The 23288-nt window shown below is 32.8% G+C and overlaps 1 protein-coding gene across 1 annotated transcript in view; it reads left to right on the top strand.

The window, feature by feature from the left end:
* LOC149075686 (alpha-mannosidase 2C1-like) overlaps positions 1-16793 on the top strand; it is a 31156-nt gene extending 14363 nt beyond the window's left edge. Inside the window, exons 7-17 of the mRNA XM_089243172.1 lie at positions 501-629; positions 2440-2599; positions 5101-5246; positions 5341-5738; positions 5886-6140; positions 8077-8303; positions 9174-9347; positions 9456-9566; positions 10465-10654; positions 12420-12583; positions 12710-16793. Of these exons, the coding sequence (XP_089099298.1) occupies positions 501-629; positions 2440-2599; positions 5101-5246; positions 5341-5738; positions 5886-6140; positions 8077-8303; positions 9174-9347; positions 9456-9566; positions 10465-10654; positions 12420-12583; positions 12710-12976 (2221 nt within the window). The 3' untranslated portion in view covers positions 12977-16793. The remainder of the gene's footprint in view (positions 1-500; positions 630-2439; positions 2600-5100; positions 5247-5340; positions 5739-5885; positions 6141-8076; positions 8304-9173; positions 9348-9455; positions 9567-10464; positions 10655-12419; positions 12584-12709) is intronic.
* Positions 16794-23288: the final 6495 nt, after the last annotated feature.

The following is a 23288-nucleotide window of genomic DNA, read 5'->3' as shown; positions in this document are numbered from 1 at the left end:
CATGTCTGCAGTAGTGTGATGCCAGGCAGATACTTATGCCATAGAAAACCAAAAATAATTAATGAAAAAAATTGTAACAGAAATTTACATATATGTTTCATGTGGTTTTTTTTTAAATTCACCATATTGAAGCATATGTAAATTTATATTACAATTTTTTTTCATTAATTATTTTTGGTTTTCTATGGCATAAGTATTTGTCACATCACACCTCTGTAGACATGTGGTTAACATGCCGTAAAATGTGGTAATAAAAATTTATCAATTTAAAATGTTTCGGAATTTTCATCAAGTTATTATTAACAATATTGAAATTAGACAAAAAATTTTGAACAAGAGTATAACATGGAAAATTTCACAACATCTACTATTATATAGTAATGTTTTTTGAAACTTAAATCAGTTTATTTGCGAGTGAAAATAATGCTCTATTGAAATATAATGAAAAATGTTCATATTTATAGGCTTCTACTTTTATTATTATTTTATATCCATTTCAGTGGTGAGTCATTCATTCGTCAGTTTTTATATGGTCAAAGGTTCTTTGAACATGAGTTTTGTAAAAGATGTAGAGAATTTTGGTTGCCTGACACGTTTGGATATTCTGCACAACTTCCTCAGATAATGAAGTAATGTATATATATGTTATATTTTGAATCATATTTACTATTGAAAACACTAAGATATTTGATACTAAGTGTACTTACGTGAAGTCATAATTATGATTATAAATATAAAACTCTGTTAACTAATAGCAATTGAGCTGCACAAGCTGTAATTACATAATAGTAGTTTTAGACAGATTAGAGTGAATTATAAAAGGAATAACTTTGCATGATAGTAAAACGCCAAGTATGAAACACTGCAACTGAATGAAAAGTAAACAATGCTGGAAAGACAGAATGTGAATTTTTGGAAATTTTATAGCCAAAAAGAAGAAAAACATTGCGTTTGTTTGTGATGAATCAAAATTCTTGAAACTGCAGTTGGTAGAATCATAACAATGATAAAAATACATTAATTTCAAAATTAACAATAATACAATTTTACAATAATACCTTAATTTTAAAACTGTAAGCTTTCAGTTTTTTATGGAAATATTGTCACACTACTTCTACAAAAAGGCTGCAAAATAAGTAAAATGTCAGGATGGAGCTATGGTTGTCAGCCATCTAGTACTATATATGATTAAAGGTAGCTTGTCCTGGGAAAGACGAAAGGGAATGGGGAGGAAGCATTACATTATGTATACATAAATTACTCTGGAGATTCAAGGGAGTCATATGTTCCAATGCAAATTCTTCTACACATTTAATTTGTTGAAATTCTATAGGAAGAAAGATTGTTGTGGCAGCACTCAATTTTCGATAAGTTGGTTCTCATCAACATACATTTTCAAGCCTCCAGTAAATGCATTGAACACTTTTACCCCAGACAGCCCCAGTTTTCCAGGTCATCTGGTCAGCTATATGTGGCACTCTTATCTAGCATTCTCGTAAATACACTTCTGCTGACAGGCAACTTAAGGGGACTTGGTACCTTTACATGGTGAAATACACTATGCTCTAATGAAATATCATTAAAAATAGTATTTAACCACTGATTTATTTCAAATATTTATACCTGTTCTTTATTGTATGAGCTATCCCATGCCAGTAAAAAGTTTCACATTTCTTGGATGCTTAATTTTTTGTAAATTTTCAAAAAATGCATTAGAATAAGCTTGCCCACAGGATAAAATACCATTGTAACTTAATAAAAATTGATTCAAAATGAAAGAAACTGTTCAGTTCATGAAAGGAAGCAAAAGTTTGAGATTTCATTGATTCAATCTTATTTAAAATTAAATTTAAAATTTAAAAATTTTTGAAATTAAAAATTTAATTTTAAATAAGATCAAGTCAATGAAATTTCAAGCTTTTGCTTCACTTCATGAACTAAACAGCTTCCTTTATTTTGAATCAATTAGTTTTCATTCAATTACATTGATGTCATGGTATTTTATCATGCATGCAAGCTATTTTAAATGTTTTTTTTTGTTAAAAAAAATTAAGTATGCAAGATATGTAAAGCTTTTTAACAGCATAGGATAGCACATACAATCAAGAACGTGTGTAAACAATTTGAAATAATTTTTTTTAACCATTTTTTGTTTAATATTTCTATTAGAGCATAGTTTTTCACTATGTTAAAGGTATCAAGTACCTTTAAGAGAAGTTTCACTGCATATCATCTATACAGAGTTAAGTTTGCAATTTTACTGAACGATATACAGTGCTTATCTGGTGGGTACAATTTTAACTTGAATAAATATTATCTTAGCAGTCTCTCTAATTTTGAATAACTAAATAAATAAAAATAATGAAATAACTTTCTTGACTTTTTTCTCTTAAAATTTTTTTGTGTGATGTTTATTTCATCCATTTTATTGTTTTCAAGGCTTTGTGGGATTGACAGATTTATGACGACAAAACTTAGTTGGAGCTTAGTAAACAAGTTTCCACATGACAATTTCATTTGGGAAGGTATTGATGGATCAGAAGTCCTGGTTCATTTTCCACCTGCAAAAACATATACTTCTGATGCCTCAGTTAAAGAGGTAATTTTTGATAGTTTGAGAAAAATTATGTTTTTGAGAAAAAGTTAGATACACGCAAAACAGTATGTATTAAAAATTTATATTTAACTATTTTTCAATGTACAAATTTCTTAACAAATATTTTCATGGATTGGAAATGACCTTGTTAAACAATCATCAACTGAACATCTCATAAATATAGATATCAGTTAATTTAAAGGTATATTTTTTAGGAAATCTATTGAATAGTTATGAAATTCATAGCTAATCACTTGGTCTGAGGGAATTTGAAATATTTATTTATTTATTTATTTGGTTGTGTGCATAATTCATAATAGAAGATTACACTAATACAAATACAAATGCCACGACAGACAAAATGCCCAACGAGGTGGCTGAGAAAACTACCCATGAAAAATATGGATGTCAAATATCTATCTAAACTATATCAAAAATACAGCAACCCAATAAGAGAGAAAAAACAAATTATTATTGAATATAAATATACTGCCTATATATAAAAATTATGGTGGTTTTATTCTAAGTATGGATAGCTTCTCGATTTCACACATCTATCATATTTCTTTTTAAATGTGCCATTTGTGTCAGAATTTGTGACCCTCACACAGAGGTAAGCTATTCCATTTATTCACAAATCTGTTAGAGAAAAACTCACTGCAACACCATAACCTAGATTTGTCCGTTATTAATCGATACTGGTGTCCCCTTGTCGAAGCAGTTGATTGATGATGTATTAATAACACATGATCCATTTTATCCATCCCATTAAAAATTTTAAACACACTTCAATCATATCTTCCCCCCCCCCCTCCCAACACCTGTACTCTTTCAATGTAAAAAATTTTCAAAAAAATCAAGTCTCTCTTCATAGCTTAAGCCCATGTGCCATCAAGAGCACTCATGGGTCTTCTCTGCACACCCTCAACTCAATGCCCCTCTGTAAGTATGGCCTCCAAAACCTAATGGCATACTCCAATCCGAGACGACCCAGAAAAGTAGAATCTCTTTAGGAGGACGATGTAAAAAAAACTTTTTGGAGAATGAAACTGAGTATGCTGTTTAGATCAAACTAAACCAACTAAAAATTTAATGTACATATTTCACCATTGTCCTCATTTCTGAATTTTAACGGTTGCTTAATTTTTGATATAGTTCTTAATTCTAATGTCTTTGTTGCTGCAATCCTAACTTTCAATCTTTGTGAAATTTGTATTGGATGTAATTAATGAATTATCTCAGATTGTTAGATATGTTTGAAGTAATAACCATTTCCATTCACATTCCAATATATTTTTTAATGTCATATATATTGATTTCAAAATCAACAAAAAATATGTAAGATGTTTATTTTGCCCGCGACTAGAGATCAGTAATTCAAATGCAGCAAAGGGCCAGTCAACCAAATATGTATTGGATGGGGCAATATTAAATAATATTTAATGTATGCGAAGACCATAATCTGTGAATCGAAACATAAACTGAAAAGGAAAAGCCTATAACAAGACTACTTTTTTTGCTTCGCCTTTATGAAAACAGTTGTACATTTAAATTGAATTTTTAATTTGTAATAGTTTTTACATTAAGAATAATAAAATATTAGTTCAACTGAATTACAAACTGCAGCACAGATAAGAATCATTTGAGAGCTGCCAGTTTGCAATCCGTACCGTAAATTATTGTTTTTGAATTATTTATGTCGAACAGAAATGATTGACACAAATGCAACCACGGGTTGGGAAAATAGTTTATTCATAAAAACTGAATATTACAATTATTAGACAAACTCCCCATTCTAGTCTAGCTCTTTGGCTGAGTGTTTCTGAATGGCTTTGGTGAACCATACTGTGGTTGTGTTGTTGCACCATCTACAGACAATAGCCTGCAATTTCCCATCACACTTCAGTCATTGACCTCACATGAATTGTTGTGGAAAATCGACTGCAAATGTTCCTCGAGCATGTCTTGTTTCGTTGTGCAGCTCATCAAATGTTATACTCCTGTTCGCCATAATCAAACTTGACACAGTGTCAACATTTCCTGCTGCACTGGATGTTGAAGGTCACCTGGTGGGTGGTGGTGGTGCTGACATCTTTGGATGCACTTTTCTGTCCACTGTTGAACTTAGCCAAATAGCGGAACACAATTCGCCTTAATGCTGCTTTGTCTTTGCACATCATCAATATTTCCTCCTAAAACCCCCTCCTCCCACTAAAACAATAATGTCCAGTGCTGGTGGGATAATCACCTTATGTTTGCTGCAATGATGGTGACTAGAGGAATGAACTTTTCTTTAATTGGTCACCAACTGGTAGCACCATTTGTACATTCTGCATGGCTCACGATCCATGGTGTCTATTTTTCTGTGCTTTTCTGCCGTGTGGAGTTTGTTTGGGACGTGAGAGGGCTCGTATCAATTTCTGTACGATCCAGGTACATATATATTTGGATTTTCTTGTTCAAACGCTTTACATGTGTCTATATTAACTTTGTATATTGAATAGGTCATCAAGACAGCAGTAGAACTACAAGATAAAGGCCGTGTGTCATGTAGTATGATGCTCTATGGTCATGGTGATGGAGGCGGAGGTCCAACTGAAGAAATGCTTGAGAGTATAAAACGGTTGCATAATGTGGATGGTTTGCCCAAGTTAGTAAAATTTGAATATGTTTGTATTGAAATTCACGACACCTAAAAATTGTACATCTCATTTCTGACAGTTTGTTTTATAACTTTTATGTAGAGTTCATCATGGTACCCCAGAAATGTTCTACACTGTGATTGAAGAGAAGCACCGGAAGAAACTGTGCCGTTGGATTGGAGAACTCTTCCTGGAGCTTCATAATGGGACATACACTACACAGGCAAAAATGAAACTTCTTAACAGACAAGGGGAACTTCTGCTTCGTGATACCGAACTTCTCCACAGCGTGCTGTTAGCAGCTTGTAGAGATGAAGATAAGAAAGCCTACCCAGAACTTGAATTGGAACGTCTCTGGAAAATATTGTTGTTAAATCAATTCCATGATGTACTGCCTGGCTCATCAATTGAAGATGTACATAGAGAAGCCGCTTATTATTACAAAGAAGTTTTGAAGGGTACCAGAGGACTCATGGATACTGCAGTCCGAAGACTTTTTGGTACCTTTTTTTTTACTAGTATTTCTTTTAGCCTTTGTTAACATGAGAAAAATGTTCTCATTTTTTTCACTGTACTGACTTAATTCATCTTTAAAATTCCATTTTGAAACAAGGAGATATTCCAACTATGTTCCATTCTTACTCTAGGTGTTCCTGAAGGAAGTGGTGAAGAAGAAGAGCTTGTTCTTGTAAATACCTTATCATGGAATAGAACTGAATTGGTTCGAGTGCCTTGGTACCAAGATGAAATATCTCGTCGCATGTGGATAGAGGGTGTGGGGAAAGCTATGCAAAATCTCACAAATGAAATGGGTGGTGGAACTTTGGTTGCAGTTGTTGTTGGACCAATGGGCTACCAGCTTTTAAGGGGATTGTCTGCAGTAAAAGCACCAGTAGTGGTTGGTAAGATTCATCACCATTTTATATATAAGTGTGAAAGTATGTATGTCTGTATAAGTATGTTTGTTCTCTATATAAATCTGCAATTTTAGACCGATCGTTCCTAAATTTTGTACATATGCCAAACAGGACCGAGATTGAACTGTAGGCTACTTTAAAAGTTCGTCGGAGCAGGGCAAATGCCCAAAAAACCGTCTGGCAGCAATAGTTCATGGACCCAAACAGTGTTTGATAGTTTGTTTTACAATGTTTACTTCGGTTGTCGTGGTTCCCTAATAATACGTTTCAGACATACACATGCCTTTACAATGGTTTATCACTTCTTTGATGATGCCAGTATTATGGTTCATTCCTTATAATGGTTTGTCACTTTTTCAATCCTCCCAGCAATTGAAGAAAACTGGGCAGTACCGGGTATTTTTGCTAGTATTTCATAAATTTGAATGAATATCAGTTAGATGTAAAATATGAACAGGGTGTCTCTAATAGTTGGAGTGGTTTGCCCGGTGTGCAGTCTTAACTGCCCCACCAGAAAGCTTTGTGAACGTCCAAAATTATGAAGGTTTGGGAATGTCCTAATCAAGGGATGTGAAAGAAATTGCGAAAAAATGGCTCTTGCTGTCACAGCTAAAAGTTGTTTTGTTTGCAAATTTTTCGACACATGACCAAACTGCCCGACCTTTATGGCAAGGTATCTAAACTATCTCAGAACCATTTCCATTCACATTCTTCACTATACAATATGGCGTTGAGCTATAAGAACCAATACCAGAAATGATGCCAGGCCCACTTCCTGGTGAAACTCTCTTATGAATGAAGTGATTCTACAAAAAAGCTTTGCATAGATTTTTGGTCGTTAAAGTAATTTCACAATTTCTGTCCATCTCTTAATTAAGATGTTTCTAAAGTTTTGTAATTTTCTCATTGGGTAGATAGAGATGTAGACAACTCAAAATATTTCAACTTTAATAAAAGGGAGAGATCAAAATTTACTTCCTAAGATGAAGATGTTTCATTATAATTGAATATTATTCTTAAGAAAACTTTTTTTCCCATGAAGAATTGACCTATAGTAGAGTTTTGAAAATCTGAGCCCTGTAAATTCGAGTTTCTGGATAATCCGAGGTATAGGGAAATGGAGAATTTTCAAATGTCCTTGAGACCTGCTTTTCTGTTTTTTTTTCCTCAGAGAACCCAACTTTATTTTTTTTTCCCAAGAGTACTAAGTGTAAACTATTAGTTTATTACTAAGTACTAAACCTACAGGTTTACAGTAATATTTTAGTTTGAAAGGCACTAGGCAGCCCCCCCACCCCCATAATGGGTATAATTGGTGTTGTAAACTATTACACTCCCTTGAATAGATATAGAACGTCTTAACTTTCTTTGACCCTTTTCTTCATAATGGTGGACAATAGCGTTGTCCTCCTAATTGCTTATGTAAAATCATTGGAAAGGCAGTTGAAACTATCATTGTCTCAACGTCGTTCACCATCAATCCCATCCCCCAACTCTTCTCAATCATCTCTCATCTTCACTGCCCTTTTACATTCTTCCATTTTTGAAACAAATCATATGGCATCTATAACTTATTCAATTATATTCAAGTACGTAACAATATGCTAGTACTGCATTTTTGCATGTCTGTTTTTCTAAAATAAAACCAACATTTAAAGCATTTTTTATTGTTTTTCAGATAATTGAAGTTTATTTAATAATCTGAGGTGGCTTCAATCTCATTCACCTCAGATTATCTGGGCTGTACTCTATATGTTTCATACTTTGTTGCAATTGTTACTTACTGTGAAGACATGCAAACAAAGTCATGGCAATATAATAGAGGACAATAAAAATAAATTTCAAGCATATTTTTGTATCAAATGCTATTATGATGTATTTAATTTTGGTTGCTTATTCCCCCCCCCCCCCTCTTTCTCAGAGAAAAAGAAAGATGGAAACTTCTTGCTAAAAAACCAATTTATAGAGGCTGTCATCAATACATCTGGATGTATCCAATCCCTTATTCATTTGGAGAGTCACAAGGAAGCCATATCTAGCGGATCTGTTGGAAACAAATTTGTCATATTTGATGACATTCCTCTATATTGGGATGCATGGGATGTTATGGACTACTACATGGAGACAAAACGTGATGCCGTAAAAGAGGTTAGTATTTGCCAATTTTCAGTGCATAAAAAATTAAACTTTTTGTTGCTAAAAATACTTCTTGTGCTCCTTTCACATGCTACAGATTCATTTGCCGTGTGGAGACACTCCATTGGTGGCATGAGCAGTTGGGTGAAAGCTTTCACCGTATGGTGAAGCCACCCTCGCACTGCTGTCCACTTCTTCTACAACAAATGGTTGCCATGCTGTTTCAAAGAGCACAGTGGCGTACGTGAACAAATGTATGCTTTCACATGCTACGGACATTCAGCCGTACAAAGCCACTCTGTAATAAAGCTAATTTGATTTCAGCCCATATTTCCCACACAAAACAGCAGACTGCAGACTGAGAGTGGTGACTGTCACATCTTGTGTGAAGGAGAAAACAATTATCTCCGTGTGGGGGATCTTTCGTATGGGAAATCCTCCGTATGGATGAATCAATAGCACATGAAAGTAGCATTAGGGTTTTAGATGTTCTATTAGAGACCATCTTTGTAAACACATTGAATTTTCCCCCCAGCTTAAGTAGTGTTGTGATTATAGATTTAAAAAAAAATTTCTTCTTGGCAAAAAATTGATCTTGATTATTGGATTTTTTTATGTGAAAATGATAATTTAAATCAATGTATAAATGCAGAAGTGTCCATAAATGTCATTAAAACAAACAAGTTAATGAAAATTTTAAAGAAATATATTTTTTCTGATTATATACAAAATGGCTCTAATATATCATCATAAAAACTAATGACATTACATTGATAGAAAAAAGTCATATCAATGGAGGGTTTGATTTTAGGTTTAGATCATGACATTTATGTGCACAGAAAAATGATTTGGCATAAGGATGAAAAGTTTTTTTGTTTGCAGTTGATAGATGCTGTGAAAATAGTTGAACAGGGACCCCTTCGAGCTTCTCTTACATATCGAGTGAAAATTGAAGAACACAGTGAAGTTTTTCAGAAGATTGTTATTGATGCTGTCCACCCTTATTTGTTGTTTGAGACTGTTATCAATTGGAAAGAAAACCATAAATTTTTGAAGGTAAAAAGATTTTCCTTATTTTATACCCACAAGTTAAGAGTGTAAACTGAAAAAAATATTTGAAATTGTTTTTTCACGAAGTTGATAGCTTTGAATTATTTTTATTAGGTAGAATTCCCTGTCACAGTGCTGTCCCCGCAAGCAACTTATGAGATACAATATGGTCACATACAACGACCTACACATTGCAATACTTCATGGGACTGGGCAAAATATGAGGTACGAAAAATATTTCTTTCATTATATGCATTACAAGTCCCACAATAGAATGAAATTAAGAGTGTTTGTGTTGCGAATTGTAAATTTTGGAAAACATCAAGATTAAAACAAAACACTTCTAACTTTTTCAGACTGACGAAAATAAATGAGATTTGTCATTTTACTCTACTAGATTCATGACACTTTAAAGTTATTTCCGCAAGCACTGAAAATGTTGTGGGTGTTCTTGTTATTGTTTACATCAAAGTTTCAGAACACTTATGCCTTTGTCTTCACAAGAAAACTGAGAAAAGAGATTGATATCATTGAGAGAGATGTCCTCTCCACTTGTTAATACAATATTTCTAAATAGACTGGTTACATTTGGCGATGATGATTTTAGGAAGAAAACTCATCTCTTCCTCCATGGGGACTCGAACCCAGGTCTCTCATTTAATAGACTAGTGCTCTACCACTAAGCTATGGAAACGGATAGAATATTCCTTCCTTGGAGCACATATATATTGAATGGTTCCATACATGGACAGCGGTAGCAATCAACTAATAACTGATAAATGACATAGGCCACTGATGGCGACATACATGTAGATAAAGATGTCTTCTCCACTAACAATACAAGATTCCTGAGGGGTCATTACGTCATCATCGAAGGGGGGGGGGTTCCGATTTGCTGACTTTTGATGACAAGGGGGGAAGGGGGGTTGAATTTTGCTTACGTCATCAACCACCCGTTATGAAAATAAAATATGAGTTAGGATTCAGAAGGGCAGAGCTGATGACGAAATTTTGCTGACAAGGAGGAAGGGGGTCATAAACGGCTAAAAATTTGCTTACGTAATACTTGAATGGCCCCCAATAAGTGATCTTGCATTAAGGTCGTTTTTTGTTTTCATGACAGGTATATGCACATAAGTGGGTTGACTTATCTGAATATGATTGGGGCGTCGCTCTCCTGAATACCAGCAAATATGGACATTCGATTCGAGGTAATACTATTCAACTTTCGATGTTAAGGTCGTCAAAGTCACCAGACCCAACTGCTGACATGGGTGAACATATTATCAACTATGCCATCATGCCACACACAAGTATGACAATTTTTCATTAATATAGTCTGGATAGTCTAATGATTGACTAAATTAATTTAATTTCACTTGTTTTTTGTTTTACTTTTTCTAATATTTATTATCAGCTGAATGAGAGGGTGATTCTGTCCACCTATGTTACTCTATTTTTGATCTGTTGAAAAAATTTATTGTTTCATCATCAAGTTCATTCAAAAGGAAAAAAAAAATTCAAAGGTCTCTGCAACAAAAGTTTTCCTCTGGCTCAAGTGTATAATTTTTCTCATGTTAGCAATAATGAACAATTATTCTATGGTCAGGAGATTCTAGAAATTATTTTCAGATGTTTTCTGTTATTGGTTAACAAACATGAGGATTATGTATGATCCAATATAGTGCGCTTTGAGTCTTACAGTCCTTGGTAATAAGGAAAAAACGAATGGTGGGGTTCTTCCTATACCAATACAAACGCTACAACAGGTAAAATGTACAACGAGGTGGCTGAAAAAAAAAATGTTCTTAAAAAATAGGGATGCCAAATATAATTAAAATACAGCGACCCGCAATAAGAGCAATTATCACAAAAAAACTAATACATACTAAAATAAAACTAATAAAAAACTAATGATTATTATAGAATCAAATACGCTGCCCACTACAAGGTGACACCAGTATTGTTTAGTAAGAGACAATTCCAAGTTGTAATGTCGCAAGGAATTTTCCTCTAATAAGGGTTGTCAAAAAATGGAATAGCTTGTCTCTGTGGGGGTCATGAATTCGAACACAATTGATATATCTAAAAAGAAGTATGATAAACCTAGTGGGATAAATCAAGAAGCTATCCATATATTTAGATAAGACAATCATAATCTTTTATGGGCAGTGTATTATATATTAAATTTTTTTTTGTGATGTATGCTTGCTTTTATATTGGGTTGTTATATTTTGGTTATATTTGATATCCAGATTTTTAATGGGCATAATTTTTTTCAGCCACCTCATTGCATGTTTTGGTCTTGTATTTATAGCTTCTTCATTCATCCGATTATAAACATCATATTTCTTTTTTTAAATGCCAATTGGGGTAGAATTCACAACATTGACTTAATCTGTCACTAAAAGGAAAAGTCATTAGAAATGAGTCAAATGCATGAAAAGAAATACACCATCACTGTTCCATAATGTTAATCATTTCCATCAAGATAGACCTCAGATAATCATCACAAATCATTTGTGCAACTAATATTATAATACAGATATGGCTCATTTCCTTTCACTTTTTTTACTTGCCTTCTAGCTTTTTCTTCACTGGCTCAGAGCTCTGCAAAGATTACATTTGTTTTAATCAAAGACACCTCTAAGTAGCAGTAAATCAAGATATATATATATATATATATATAACGCCAATTAGTCCAGGGTTGTGAGAGGTTCTATCCATAACAGTCAGGTTTTTGATACTTAAATCTCTGTCTTGTTACTTGTCCTGTATTACCACACTTCATTAAAGAAATGGATTTTTTCCATACTGTGTAAGAGATGTTCACTCTCAGTAATAACAGACATAACATTTTTATGAATTGCTGTGTTTCCAGATGTGGATGCTTAATATAGGAGGCTTTTTAAGTTAAAAAATTGTTTTTGGCATGAGTCAGGGTTATTTACCAGATGTTCTCATTTAGTAAAGTCTTTATTTTAAGGTTCTCTCTCACCATCTCTCTGACAGCTAAAAATAGATTATGATTGTATGTGTTAATATTAGTTATAATTTGTGAACTTTGAAACATTTCAGAGACCTTTCAACAAGTAGGGGTTGTTCAACAAGCATATCAGCTAAACTGCCCTCTTCACATGTTTCCAACAAGCCATCTTGCAAAGCCTGGTGCCAGTCATTATGTGACAAATGCCCACAGAGTTTTACCCTTAGAAATGCACGAGTCCCTGAGCTGGTTTCAGGTAACATTTTTGACAGTAAACATTTTGATAGAGAAATAAGTCATTCAAGGATGTCAAAGTTTTTCTTAAAACTTTGTTGAAAATTTTCCAACCAATAATAGTTGTATTCTTTTATTTTGAATTTAGGTAAGTGATCCGGCCATAATCATAGATGCAGTGAAGAAGGCAGAAGATCGAGATGACTGTCTTGTCGTTCGTATGTATGAATCTTATGGTGGTCGTGTCCATGTCGTATTAAGAAGTTGTCTTCCCATAAATAAGGCAGTTCTCTGTAATGGACTCGAAGATGTAGTTGAGCTTCCAGGGCAAAAAGTCAAATGGAAAGGTAATAACTTGGAACTCAATTTTTCTCCATTTCAAGTTCTGTCCGTACTTTTGTATGTTGAAGTGTGAGAAAGAAAGATGATGCTATGTCACATTGTAACATACATTATGTATTTCTAATTTTTAAATTGCAAATTTCATGTACAATATTGAAAAAATTTTATAACTGGCAATGAAAATGATTGATTTTGATTATTTATATGTATATTTTGCATTATACATAGGAAAAATATGTGCTTATGTCTAATATTGTGATGATTTACTGACCACCAAAGTATTTTTTACAACTTGTTTGTTTTTTTATTAATTTTCTAATGTATTCGTAATTGGGATATTTTAAGACTAAGCCCTATCTTGATTCCACTGAATTGGGAATTTAACCTGTGATTTCAGATCTTAAAACATTTAAAATTTTCATTTGAAAATATCATGAATGTTTTTCATTCTGTTACTGAAATATATCTAGGCTTGGTACATGTTACAAAGTTTTTGTAAAGTTTTTGTTGAATTATTGTCAATGTTTAACTATTTCTATGATGAGTATTTTCCCATCTTTAAAGAATCATTGCCTGCATAAAGTCGATATTCAATGATTTTCATATGCCAGTCATCTTGAAAATCTTTTTTCAGAGCACCTGAATGTGAATGTGTGTTTGTGTGTATATATGTGCCACCTAAGATTTTTTAGCATTGTTTTCAGCAAATTTTTAGATTATTTTTACAGTGTTGCACCTGTGAAATATTGGGAGTTAATGAAAATAGCGATCTATCTTGTATACATATATTTTTGGCTGAATGTTTTATCCGTATTATTATGCGCAGTATTAACACTTGTTGAATTGTTTTGTGTAGCTTGATGTGCAGGTTTTCTCTATTTTTCTTACCAAGTCTGAAATACACTAGTCGTTCTTAAACATAAGTTAATTGTTTTATGTTTTTGTTATATTTGTTTTATCCTTTATTAAATTTTGTTTTATCCTTTATTAAATTTTGTTTCAAATCATGCTTTCTTCATATTTATGTTGTTTTTGCTATTAAGTTATAATAGATGATTACAATCTTAAAATTAAGGGATTACATGAGTTTTTTCAAGTGAAAAAATTAAGAATCACAATTTTTTTTTCAAAGTTTTCTAATGTGCAGCCAAACTTGGTTGAATTTACAACCTCAGTTCATGAGCAGAAATAGGGGGGGGGAAGGAGTGCTGCACAGTATCAATGGCGGAGCCAAATTATATAATGTATATTCATATATACAGGGTGGGCAAAAAGTCTGTAGAAACTTTAAAAATTAATGAAACTGGAAAAATAACCGAAATAAAAAATGGCTTGTGCAGGATTAGCATCACTAGGTCATAGGTATTTTTTAAGGCAGGAAAAAAAAAACAGCTGATAGGTGGCGATGACGTACACAAGTAAAATAAAAGATAAGCAAATAATGAACAAAATGCCTCCAAATCGTTTGTTACAGCAGCATTTGTTCCTCATGACCACCACCACATGGGATAACACATTGCAGTCGAGTCACAAATCCAGTAATGGCAGAGTGCAGCAGGTCTACATTCACGGTTACAATGGTGAACTGGTTGTGGATTTGGAGTACAAGTTCTTATAACCGTCTCATTTCCATATTTCCACTGAAGTAGATCATACCAGCGCCACCTATCGGCTGTTCTTTGCTATTTTTTCCGTCTTAAAAACATTCCTGTGAGCGATGCTAACCCTGTAAACTATTTTTTTTATTTTGGTTATTTTTCTGGTTTCTATTCATTTTTAAAGTTTCTACAGACTTTGCCCACCCATATATATGTACAAATCCACATCATCCCCCTCCTCCAGCTTTCATCATCATGTCCCCCTCCCCCGCATCCTTTCACGTCTATCTCCGCCTGTGCCTCAGTTGCAATAATTGTAGTCATTGTGTGGTCCTAACTAATTCCCTTAGAGAACAATGTTAACGAACCTTGCTTATAATGCCAATAAAAAAAAGCAAGGATCTTAGATAAAACAGCACTTTTTTTGTTGCTTTTGCTTCTGTTTTTATGGCATTTTCACAAAAATTTTTTGGAATTAAAGCTCATCACTGGTATTCTATTGATACCTAACAATGGAGATAAGATTTGTTACATGTTTGACGCTATGACTTACTCTTGATATGACCAGTAAAATGGGGCATCTCTGTATGTTGTAATTTGGCCCTTCTCGATTTTTTGTATAAAAATGTTCTATTTTCCCTCCATTTATTAGCGTATTTTAATTTATAATTCTACCAAAATTGGTGGATGAAGATAATTTGAATAACTTAGAAATTATTTTATAATGCATATGTGTGATCACAGAGGCACCAAAATGGGGGTGGGGGGGACCTCACAAAATTTATTGGGAGAGGGGACTCAATAGCCTTAGACCCTCCCTCCTCCCAGGTTCTGGCATCTATGCACATGACTATGTATTCATCACACATATGCATCATTTTCAGCCTTATCTTTTTATAAATGTATTTTAATTCACTGTATACTTGCTTTTGCACTTTATTTCATGCTGAATGCCAAAAAATTTTACGAATAATGTCCAGCAATTTTTATCCCAATTTCCCATGCTTCCTTGATAAAATATGATCAATATACAATCATAATGAAATTTAAACTTCCTGTATTTGATCTCGCTACATTTTTTACATTTACAAGGTCTTGAAAACATTAATGTTGGTTGTAATGACAAAATTCTACTGAATCCTTCCTACTGTTGCTATAATGAAGAGTTGAACTATCTTTATGTAAATTTCATGAGGAATTTATACATGGCCCAGTAGGATCGCCAATATCCAAGGTGAATGGGGGAAGAGACCATCTCGGATTACTGGAAATTCACATCTGTAAAAAAATTGATATAAAATGTGTACAATTTACTTGAAAAAAATTTGAATTAATTGATTCTAAAACCAATCTCGTTAGAATCTGCCAGAGAGATGGAATGAAGAACTGTTTTGAATACCTTACTGCCTTGGAACTTGCCAAGAGCTGTATGATTTGCTCATTTCCATGTATACTTACAATTCACAACTTCTTGCAAAAGTATGAATTGCCTCTTCCTCCCGAGTGTGACTAGAGCTTTTTTTTTGAATTTTCCTGATACTATAACTTCCTTTATACTTGAGAAGAAAAATTAATTACAAATACAAATACAGCGCCACAACAATCAAAATGCCCAATGAGGTGGCTGAGAAAAAGATGCCCATAAAAATATGGATGTCATATACTTACCCAAAATACAGCAACCCAACCAAAAATGCAATTAACAAAAATTATAAACAAATATATATACATGGCAAAATATTATACAATGCCCATAAAGAATACTTATGTTTGTCTGTGTGTAATTGGTTACATTAGAAGTGATTTAACCAATTTGCATCCTCTCTCTAAATTTGGTAATGGGCCCGTATCTTCATGACTCGATAAGAAAACTTGAAATTTTTTAATTGAAGAAGCAGTATATACTCTCTCTCTTGCTCTGTGAACCAGTTGTCATGCCAGCAGCATGGAAAACGAGAGCACGGTAGCCCAGCTCGATAAGATACTCGCCTACTGTATCATAGGATGCTCAGAGTTGAGTTTGATACCCGATTCATCCTTTTCAGAATCTTTTCTGACATACAAGTACAACATAAATGGTGGCAAGATAACCACACAGAATACATTGCTATCACCGTCCCCCACATGAGAGTTAGCTAGCACCCCTATCTCACTGTGAGGTATATGGAAGGAAAGAAAATGTGTGTGTGTTGAATGCTGTTGTGTTTGAAATCGGCAATAAACTGTAGATCTCGGTCAGTCCTCATGTGCAGAAATGATTGTTTTTTGTGACAAAAAAAAAAAAAAATCAAATGATCCAAAAATGAACAAAACATTTTAAAACGTGGAAATTTGACAAATATTTTCCTTTGTCCCTTTAACTTTAACACTTATAATATGTACTCAGTGGGAAGGGAACAACACTCACAAATTTAAAAATTATTACACTTGTGGGTAGAAATGGGTAATGCTTTGATGGTATTGTACTGCTAAATATAAACTTGTGTCAAGAGATGGCTGTAGTCTTGGATAGCCAAAACATTGGTTTAACAGATAGGGTGGTGGAAATTGATTTAAAATTGTCATTTGTAATAATGAAAAAAATTTAAATAAGAAGAGAAAATATATACATGATATATATGAGTATATGAAATAAAAGTTAAAAATCATTTTTTTAAATTATACAGCATTTTTGGATTTTTATCATTAATCTACCGGGAACCCTGTCGTTGCCAGCATTGTTCTAAATGCAATACATACAAAGTTTAAATTACCATATTTTTAATTTGTTTATTTCTATCTTATGAACATTTTTATCCATCTTTGTTTTTTTTGTATTGTTGATTAGTTTGTAGAGAAAATGAATGCTGTGTTTGAGTGGAGTGCACAAAAATATTTTTTTCCTTCAAGTTATTCTATGCTTATAATGCTTTTAGAACAATTTTGTAATGCTAATTTTTTTGACTTTTATAAAATTTGAATTCTTGGTAGGTAAAAAGTCTTAATTAGATCATTATTGAATAATAGGAAATTTATACAAGTAATATTTCTATTGAAACGAGTCTTCTTTTGTGATTTAAAAAAAAATTGATTCGGGAACAAAATAGTGAAAACTTTTCTATGAAGTACAAAATTCTTGAATTTTTTTAAATGTGTTATCAGGCTTACTTTGGAACATGGTACAATGTTATGGTGTGAAAATTTATTATTTTTTAAATATTTTTTGTTTGGATCCATTGCAAGGTTCAATTTTTGTTTTGATGAATGTTCTTTCCCAAAAAACACACTCTTTGGGAGAAATCTGAAAATGCCTTTAAGCCATAAATTTATTTAGCTTAATGGGGGAAAAAATCCCTCCCTTTTATAAATTATGAGATTAAAGTTGGAATCTTTATATTTGGAAATTCCAGTGTGACTATCGAATCACCTTTGATAAAGATAAGTTTTGAACATGAACAACGAACAAACAGGAATGCAGATTTAGAACTACCAGTTCATAAGAAAGAAAACATTAGTAGACAACAACAGTACAGTAGACTTTCGACACGTATAAAACCAGGGTATGGCAAATTACAGGAATTGCCTGATTACTGGAAGGTAGCAGGGCTGATTGACTTGTAATTTAGAATAATAGATACTCAAATCAATATTTTGCATGCCAGAAAAATATCACTAGATTTATTTAAAAAAAACCAAATGATTATAAGTGATACAAAAATTAAAAAAATCAAAATTTTGGAAGAAATATAAAAATTTAAGAGAAATGTGATCGCTAATTAAAAATCTGAAATTAGTCAAACCACTGATTATAATTTTCTACGCTTTTGGCATCAAAAAAGAAGTTGGCAAGTTGTTGTATGCTTGTCTGCTAGGAAGCAGCAGCACACTGCAGCCTAAGGTGAATCCCATTATTATTTTTATCTATGTATTTATTGTGACTTGAATTATAGCAGAATATAGAGAGAGAAATATAGTAAAAGATCCACTCAAGATTGCAGTCTATGGGCTCATTTCGCTCATAGTTTGAAAAATTGATGGTAGCACTACAACAAGAATTGCACAGAAACAAACTTCATTTTAAGTTCACAACACATACACATTTTCCAGCATGGCCCAGGTCCTCTTCGACCACCTGCTAATATATTTTTATTGAGACAGCGGCCAGCCATGATCAGGTTATGAAAAGAAGAGAGCGCCTATGGGGCCCCATAAGGCGCAGTAGCCCAGATTGATAACATACTCGCCTACTATAGCAAAGGATGTTCACAGAGGTTTATCAATTTCGATACCTAATTTTTTCCGGTCAGAATCTTTCCTGATATATGACCATAGGAAAAACCTTACTACTGCAAGTCCCCCCTCCACACACTGTGGTGTTAGTGCACCAACCTCTAAGGGCCCATGATCGTATGGGGGCCCGTATAAATAGTTCAAAATACATTGATTATACATGTGGCATTATTGCTGCCTAAGAACACCTTTCTGTGAAATTTAATGCACAGGTGTAGGAACATTTGCATAATCGTTGATGAAAAAAATGAACTCAGTTAAATTTTTGTTTTTTATATGCCTGCGTCTGGCATGGTAGTTAGGAAAAATACATGCCTGGTTGAAATTTTTACATGCGCCTGGCAATAGATTTGTTCAGCCTCAGAAGGTAGTTGGAAAAAAAACCCCCATCTAAATAACAAAATTCTGCTCACAGATATGCAATGAAATGATATCTTTTGGCATTCTATACTCTCATGAAGCCTGTCAAAAAATGCTGGATTACTGGACATTCTGGATTATATAGAGAGTCTACTGCACTGTAGCAATAAAAAAAATGTGAATATATATATATATTAATATATGCTGTGTGAACTCATTTAATTTTGAAATTCAAACTTACATGAGGTGAGGATGTTGGTTGGCAAAATAATTAGCTTTATTAACATCGAAGAATTTATTTTCCCATTCATGTAAAAGAAACAAGTGTTTCATGTGAAGTTTATCAAAGCTGCTTTTTTTTCGCTGTGTGTCCACACACATACCCTTTTCCATCAACAATATTAGGAAGTTGCCTTTAGCATTCAATTCGCTTTTCTGTGTGCATCGATTTCAGCCTAATAATAATCGTATGCTGTATTAATATCTGTGTGCAGCCTTTGTCACATCTACTTAGCCAAATAGGAGCATTCCCTTCATTTGTGAAATTCTCTAAATATGAATTAATGAACATATCATTCACGATCTTGTGTGTGGTGAATAATGGTGCTTTGACTATGCATGTTATTGAATGTTCAAAATATATTGTTATGAATTTGTTCAGATGTTTGAAATGAATCATTTATAGATATTTAGTATATATTTTGAAACTAAATGAATTAAAAATGATAAATATTTATCTGATATCAGTGCCATCTATTTTTGCTTATTTAAAAGATGTCCTAACCCTGTTCAAAGTAACCTTGCAATAAATGATCATATTAAATGATGTTTTTATTAAATAATGGCAGAAGATGTATAGAAAATCTAAGTTTAATGGATGATAGTTTTGTGACATTGAATGTGTTTTGTATCTTGAATGCTCAAATGGGAAACATAAAATTGGTGATTGTAATGAAGCAAAATTTTACGAATTCTAAAAAAAAATTATTTTTTGTTTTATCATGTATAATTTTGTAATAATTATGAAATATAATATCATTAAATGATAACAATGGAATATAACAAGTAATCTTATTATTTTTTTAAATTTCACATGTCGTAAAATTTAAGAATCGATACATTTTAAGAACAAAATTCATAAAACATGAAAGAATATTGATAAATGATACCAAGATGAGAAAATGTGATGGACACAATTTCACTGAAATTTTAATGATCTTTTGAGACTGTGATTGTTCATTGTCAGTGTATAAGTTTATATCAAGTATTACGGGAGCTAAAAAGCACTACACTTCTCAAAAATGCATTAAAATTGAACAAATTGTCATATGAGTATGCAGTTTGCATAAAAATTCATGGGCAGAATTTTATAGTTTCAGCAATCAAATCAAAAATCAGTTCGAGTTTTAATAGATATGTTCTTTTCTATAAGAAGCATCAATATTTTCTGATGAAATTACCTTCCAAACAGCTGTCTGGTCCGAGGAAATTAAACTTTTTGTTCTATTTCATGTTCATGGACTTCTGAACAGTTACTTTAACCCTTCATTTGGCAGTGCTGCTCTCAAGCACATTATTTTCTTATATTTTTGACATGAAGGCATATTATATTTTCAGCTCGTTTCGGCATTGATGCTTCTGAGCAACTCTTAAACATTAGATTTGTACTTGTGAGCGCTGTCAATGATTATTACCAAAAGAATGGCTTAAGAGTATACTTCTCCTATTTCTTGACAAGCCAAGCAAGAGTGACTTTTTGACACTTGCATTTTGGAGGGAAATAAGATGTGTAGAGGAGACATATTTCTATGTATTCTTCGACAATGGTAGAATTGTAAGTTGGCAAACAATTAATGACACATTTTTAAATTGTTTAAATCTATGTGAACCATATAAATAGTGTTTCGTCGAAGTGAAACATCTTGTTATACCAACCTTAAGATGTAAAGTTTGATGTGAAGTATGTTCACTTCAATACATATTTCGTAAATATTAAAGCAAGTGTCACATCTATCCATTACTTGAAAATTAAGGAGTTTGCTATCTACATTCCAAAATATGGAAGACAGATGGCAGCGCTAGTCTAACACGAAACAAGAGCAACACAACATAAATATGTTAGGGCCTTACAAGGGTGGGGCTGATAGGGCCCAGGGTGATTGTCATCATTTTTGGTTTTTTATGCTATAAATTAACTGTAGAGGGGCTCTCTCTGCTTCAAGATGTGGGAGGCATGAGATACACAGACACGTTTCATTCCCATTTGTAAGTAATTTGTTAGAAATTCCTCAGAGAGATGTTTATGATTAAGTAGCAGAAGTTCATTTATCAACAATATATGAAGTAATTTTTCTTTTTGTGCCTAAAAAAAATTAGAATTCATGACATGAATTTTGGTGCGAACTCTACACTCGTATGGCAATTTGTTAGCTTTTATTTTTGCCGAATTTTTTAAAAATGTAGTGACTTCTGACTCGCCCCATAGGTATTAACATTCACGACGTTTTTGTACCTATATGACTGTATTATATTTGGTGATATTGCACTGTTTCATTCATTAAGAACAGCTTATTTTCAGTACAATTTTTTACAATGTTGGTAATTTTTTGTTGATTTTCTTCTTTTGAATTTTATATCCATTTTTATATGTTTAAGTTATTGTGAAAAATAGTTTCAGTTATATGTATGTGGTTGTGTTATTGCTGTAATAGCATGATAATATGTATTAATTATGTGTCAAATTAACAGAAAGGAAAATATTCTCTTTTTTTTGTAGAGCTAATTTGAAAAATAAATTTAATTAAAAAAATGAATTTTGTGCGAGATATATTTTCAGTCGTTTTAAATTGGTAAAATTTCATTTGCCATTTTTTTCCAATCACCTTGTTGTGCGGTATGCCTGTTGTGGTATTTTGTATTTGTAAATGTTTCATCAAAATTTGAAGACATACATATTGAAACTTCTAATTAGAGCCCGGAAGTTCAGTCCTCAAAATGTCTTTTTTTGCTTATTTTCAAACTTTTATGGTAAAAATGCCTTTTTTTTTTTTTTTAAATTTTTGTGCCATAAATGTCTATTTTAACGTAGTTTTAAATCTATTAGTGAATTTCAGAGGCCATAATCTGTAAAACTTGGATATTTTGAGCATTGAAAACTTCAAAAGCATTGGTCTTATTTGAAATTTTTTCCAACTCTCGGTATTCATTATTATCATTGTTCGAAGAGGTCAAGAATTGACGTCATGGCTCACTCAAGGCGGTGTAGGAGCAGACACGGCTCTGGGGCTCGTGTTGTTTTGATTTTATATTTTTTTTTACCATAAATGCACTGCAAAAAACCATGGCTGTTTAACATGCATATTTAGTATTCGATTAAATTGACCAAAGTGGCCCTCGAGGGTGTGTGACAGATGCGACCACACAGGGCCCCGCGCTTGAAGGAGTCCCTAATAAATAGTAATATTTTTAACATAAAAAAAGTTAAATTAAAAAAAACAAGATAGTCATGTTTCAACTGATATTGGTTATTCCAAATAATACTGCAAATGAACGAGAATTATTCGCAACTCGAAGGAGCCCCACAGATCATTTCTCTACCGGCTCCACGTCTGGTAATGGTGGTCATGGAGTTGGTCTAATCCTGAGGATATACTAATATTTTATTTTGGTCTTGAAATCAGTTTAACTTAGGTAATAATGCAGTTATGATAAACTATAATTAAAACAATGGACGAATTAAGTGCACCCAATTTTTCAACTAGTTTTTGGAACCTTAATACCTTTGTTTTTAGTTATTTTTTCCCTGCCAAAAATCATGACACTTTTTAGTGCCAATTTTAGGTATTTTCATTGCCTTTTTGCCTGCCTATTTCGATATTTGTCGTGCCTAAATTCCCGGACTCTACTTATAATGTAAACTTCGGCCTCTACTTATAAACTTCCCTGGAGGAATGCTTGCAAGAGAGATTGTATGTACAGGTTCGGCTAAGTAGTAGTAGCAAACGTCATCGCAATATTTCATAATACAGGGTGTCCCATAAATTCGTAAATAGTTTAAAAATTCATAAAAATTGAGTGAATCGGTATTTGAATGTGGTGGTTGTTAAAAATAATTCTTACGAAAAGGGATTTTTTTGGTAAAGCGAAAAAAAAATTAAA

This window comes from Pholcus phalangioides, unplaced genomic scaffold (genome assembly GCF_987345545.1).
Source record: "Pholcus phalangioides strain wild (caught in Gottingen) unplaced genomic scaffold, Ppha-v1.0 ptg000015l_1, whole genome shotgun sequence".
NCBI classification, from domain to species: domain Eukaryota; kingdom Metazoa; phylum Arthropoda; class Arachnida; order Araneae; family Pholcidae; genus Pholcus; species Pholcus phalangioides.
The sequence above is the reverse complement of the archived record's forward strand: the minus strand, read 5'-3'. Positions and strand labels throughout refer to the sequence as shown.